Source organism: Anneissia japonica, unplaced genomic scaffold, assembly GCF_011630105.1.
Source record: "Anneissia japonica isolate Jap-2015-1 unplaced genomic scaffold, ASM1163010v1 scaffold26891_len4022_cov142, whole genome shotgun sequence".
NCBI classification, from domain to species: Eukaryota; Metazoa; Echinodermata; class Crinoidea; order Comatulida; family Comatulidae; genus Anneissia; species Anneissia japonica.
The window spans coordinates 1-4,022 of NW_022707663.1; the positions used below are offsets into that span (position 1 = coordinate 1).

Genomic DNA, 4,022 nt, shown 5'->3' on the forward strand with positions numbered 1-4,022 from the left:
ACATACAGAATAAAAATATATTTTAAAATATGTAATAAACAAAAAGAAAAATAACAGTATGTACCGGTATGTTGTCCACGCTATCAAATTTTCTTTGACAAAGAATTTTTGTATGCCCATATATAGTCATGATGTGCCTATATATGGTTATGATGTGATGTCATCATGACCATATTTAGGCATGTCACATGTTTTTGTCAAATGAAATTTGATAGTCTGGACAGGGCCTTACACAAAACATATTGTGTATATCCTACATTTTATATTAATCTTTAGTAGCCAAAATAAATTTATATATGCGCTATATAAGTAACGATAATTGTTGCTCTTATAATTATAACCTAATAGACTTATACCCTATTCAGACTACACTTTGCTGCAATCTGTTGCGATGTAATCGGTGGTAATCCAAAATTGATTAATCCCGATCGCAACCAACGAACGCATTCAGACCAACACAAACAAACTTTACATTCTAGGGCCTAGGACTTCGATGGCTAGGCCTATGTTGACTGACCTTAGCCAAGCAGTGCCTGTGGAATTTGTTGTGATTCGTTGCGATCAGATTCCGTGGTAATCGGGAGTAATAAAGATTGTACACTCAATCACAAATGAGACCTGCCACCTCGAAATGAGAGTAAAATTGAACTTTATGAAAAATCAGATGTATATATTTTCTGATTGCACATTATTTCAGCTTCAAAATTATTCAAATACATTTTGAAATAAGAGAGATATGATTAAATGAAGTCGCATAATACTACAAGTCTAGGAAAAATACAACAATGAAAAAAAGGCTTTAAAAGTTAGCAAAGCGTACGATTCCCAAGTAAAGGTTGATCAAAAATCACAAAATTGTCTTGCTTCCGATGATTTTTTCGCAATGAAAATTTGGTATATTGTAAATGAATAGTTTTAGAAGCTGATTTGAAAACAGAATTTCGACCATATATGAGGTTTCTATGTATTTTGCCTCATAACTCAAATATACGCCATGCGACTTTACTCTCATTTCGTGGTGGCAGGTCTCAAATGGTAACAATTGCGTTATCGATTATATATTGACTACTATTGGTGAGCTTTCACACACAATTTTACTTTGCAATTGGGTGCGATTGGGTGTCACAATTGCTACAACTGATTGCAATGCGATGCTAGTCTGAATGGGGTATTAACTGCTATGTATTTGATTATTACCCCAGACATCAAGTACCTATGGAACACACACCCTGAGTAAGTATTCCATACGTTGCAGCTAGTAATGAGTACATATCATTTCCACCTACCAGGTACACATTTTAGTGTGGGGGCGACAACATGGATTTGAACCCAACCTTTTCATGTGAGAGCCCAAACACTTAACTGCTGTGCCACACCATTTCACAATAGTTGTACTAACAGTATAAATTTATAACAATTAAATTTAACATTTGATTGAATGTCATTGATCATGAGGATAAATGTGTTTGAGCCACGGCCTTGCCAGGTAGCGGGTTCCATCGTACATTTCAAAATAGTCGTCTATTTGTGGATGGAGAATCTGAATAGAGATAAATGTAAAGAGAAAAAAAAGTTATGTTGTAAAAAACATCAAGCTAATGCTCAAACTTTGGCAAGAACAACTGCACAAATAAAAAAACAAACATTCAAGAGCAGATACCAGCCTACCCTAGCAAAACTGGCCCCTTACAAGTTACAAGAAAACCAGTCAGTAAGCTACTTTGTAGCGGAGAATTGTGAATGGCATTTTGCTAGAAGGCAATTTGCTAGGGTTACCCTCAATTTAAGACATTGAAAATAAACTTACCCTAGTATTACTTATCACTTCTATATTTTCTTGAGGAACGTATGTAATTAGTGCTGCTGATATATCGCGAGTATCCACTAAGATTGAATAATTCGGCATTTTTTTCCAATGCTGTTGAGCAAATGGAAAAAATACACTGTAGAATGATCTTATAATGGACATTTATGCTGCCTATCCTCAACTGCAAATTTAGTGACATAAAAGTAGATTGCAATACAATATTTATGCTGTTATATTGGTATGAGTATACACAATGGAACTCATAGACCTTTCTGATCAACCAGAACGAGGCCAGGAATAAGCACGTCCTACAAACGTATGTTTTGTGGAACCTTGGAAAAGTCCATTCTTTGTTTTAATAAATCATTAAGGAGGCAGTTAATAAAAGCAAATATATGCTTAAAAATGGGACAGCTTAACAAACAAAACCTCAAGTGTACAAAAAGAAAATCAGAAAGAGGGTAAAGAAAACAATAAGAGGAAAAAAAATTAAAAATAATACAAATATTAAAACAAATGTAATATAAAACAAATATATAAATAGCTTTTTGCATATAAATAGAAATAGGTTTATGCATTACACAATAAAAAACTTTTATTGTTTCTCATCCAACAGGGTTTGAACCAAGAATCCTAGATTGTAAGGTAAGCACCTTAACTACCAATCATCAGCTCTATTCTTGGCTTTCTGAACTGAATTCAGTGGTTTAAACCGATTTACAATGCATACATTATGAAAGCCTATAAGAGTGGATGCTCACAGCCATTAATATAATTATGTACAATGCTTTTTTTAAATACTTATTTCTAATTTATAAAATCTTTACCGGTTTGTCAGCTGGGTGCATTTGCCTAAACCAATCTTCAGGAGCCTGTAAAAAATATATATATACATTGGTGAACTTACAAAATGTAGTAAAATACAAAATGTAGTAAAATAAAGATAATAATCTGCATGTTATTTAAAATATCTTAGTAACAAATTACAATATACAGTATATAAAGTTTTTTTCATCAGTAAACATTACCTTGGCAGTTTCATCCCAACCAATAATGATTCCTCGATATCCTCGAACCTTGTGTTTTATCACCTGACCAACTCGGAATTTGACATTGGAAGGTCGCTTAATTCTTGGCTCTGACGATCCTATTGACAAAGGTAGAGATGAGTGTTTATTAATTGGGATTTTTATCGTTATCATGCAGTGGTGGCATCAGCATTCCCCTGACGGGTAGCTCATCGTACAATAACAAGTGGGTGTGGCCCAGGGACACCGTTACAGTAACTACAGGCTTAAAATCGGTGCTAGTTCGAGCTGATCCCCACTCAGGGTTTGGTAGGTAGAACCAAGTCTTCTTGGGTTAGGACTTAAAATGCAAGGTCCAGTGAAACATTCTGGCTTGTATAACCACTGGACCGATAGGACGAGTAGGGTGCTACCTCATCATTGTGGAATATGTAAACATGAAGCTACTGAGCTTTACAGCTGCTGGATTATCCATAGACCACACCCATAAGCAAAGCAAAACGGCGCTGAGAGTTATGGGTTTTCAATTTTCAATTCAATTTCAATTAGGTTATTCCCCTAATTCAACTTACTATCATTGTTCAAGCTTTAGTAGCTCATCACGAACAGTGTTCTGTGAGAAAGTTATTTTGATTTGTTTTTCTTTATTCTAAATCTCACCTGCAAAGTGTCCATTTTTATCCAGGTAATCTAGAACTTCTACAGCAGGACTTTCACCCTCATCATCATCACCATATATGGGTTGTGTGCTGCCCTCTAAAAAGTGGACAATCTGATTATACTTCTGTTGAAACCACTTTTTCCATGTAACTGCATTAAAGGTGTTTGCTCTCCAACTTTCAAATTTCCACGCTAGTCTTTAAATGGTTGAAATAAATACAATTTTAAACATCTCCTAGTATTAGGATAATTTGTAAAATATAACAGCAAAAAAGTGTAATTACAGCTGTAGTTAAACTTTCTTTTCTTTAGGCTATTATGATTCTATTCTACAACACACTGACAAAAAGTGCAACATATTCATTTAGACATGTTGCACAAAAGCCAAACTTTTAGTGATTGTGCTGTTGAATAGAATAGTTGTACAACATATTCATTTAGAAATACGGTCTTAATCTAAGATTCAATGCATAATTTTGATTGGAACGCTGTATTCCACACCCACTGAATAAAAAATGTAGTTAAGT

General features: G+C 34.4%; 1 protein-coding gene across 1 annotated transcript; it reads right to left on the reverse strand.

Moving 5' to 3' along the window:
* Positions 1-707: 707 nt before the first annotated feature.
* On the reverse strand, positions 708-3,692 carry LOC117106390 (F-box only protein 21-like; the record flags this gene model as incomplete). Its single annotated transcript, XM_033247756.1, has 5 exons — positions 708-1,540; positions 1,808-1,918; positions 2,635-2,679; positions 2,836-2,954; positions 3,496-3,692. Coding segments are annotated over 5 exons (571 nt in total), but the record flags the coding sequence as incomplete, so codon positions are not given.
* Positions 3,693-4,022: the final 330 nt, after the last annotated feature.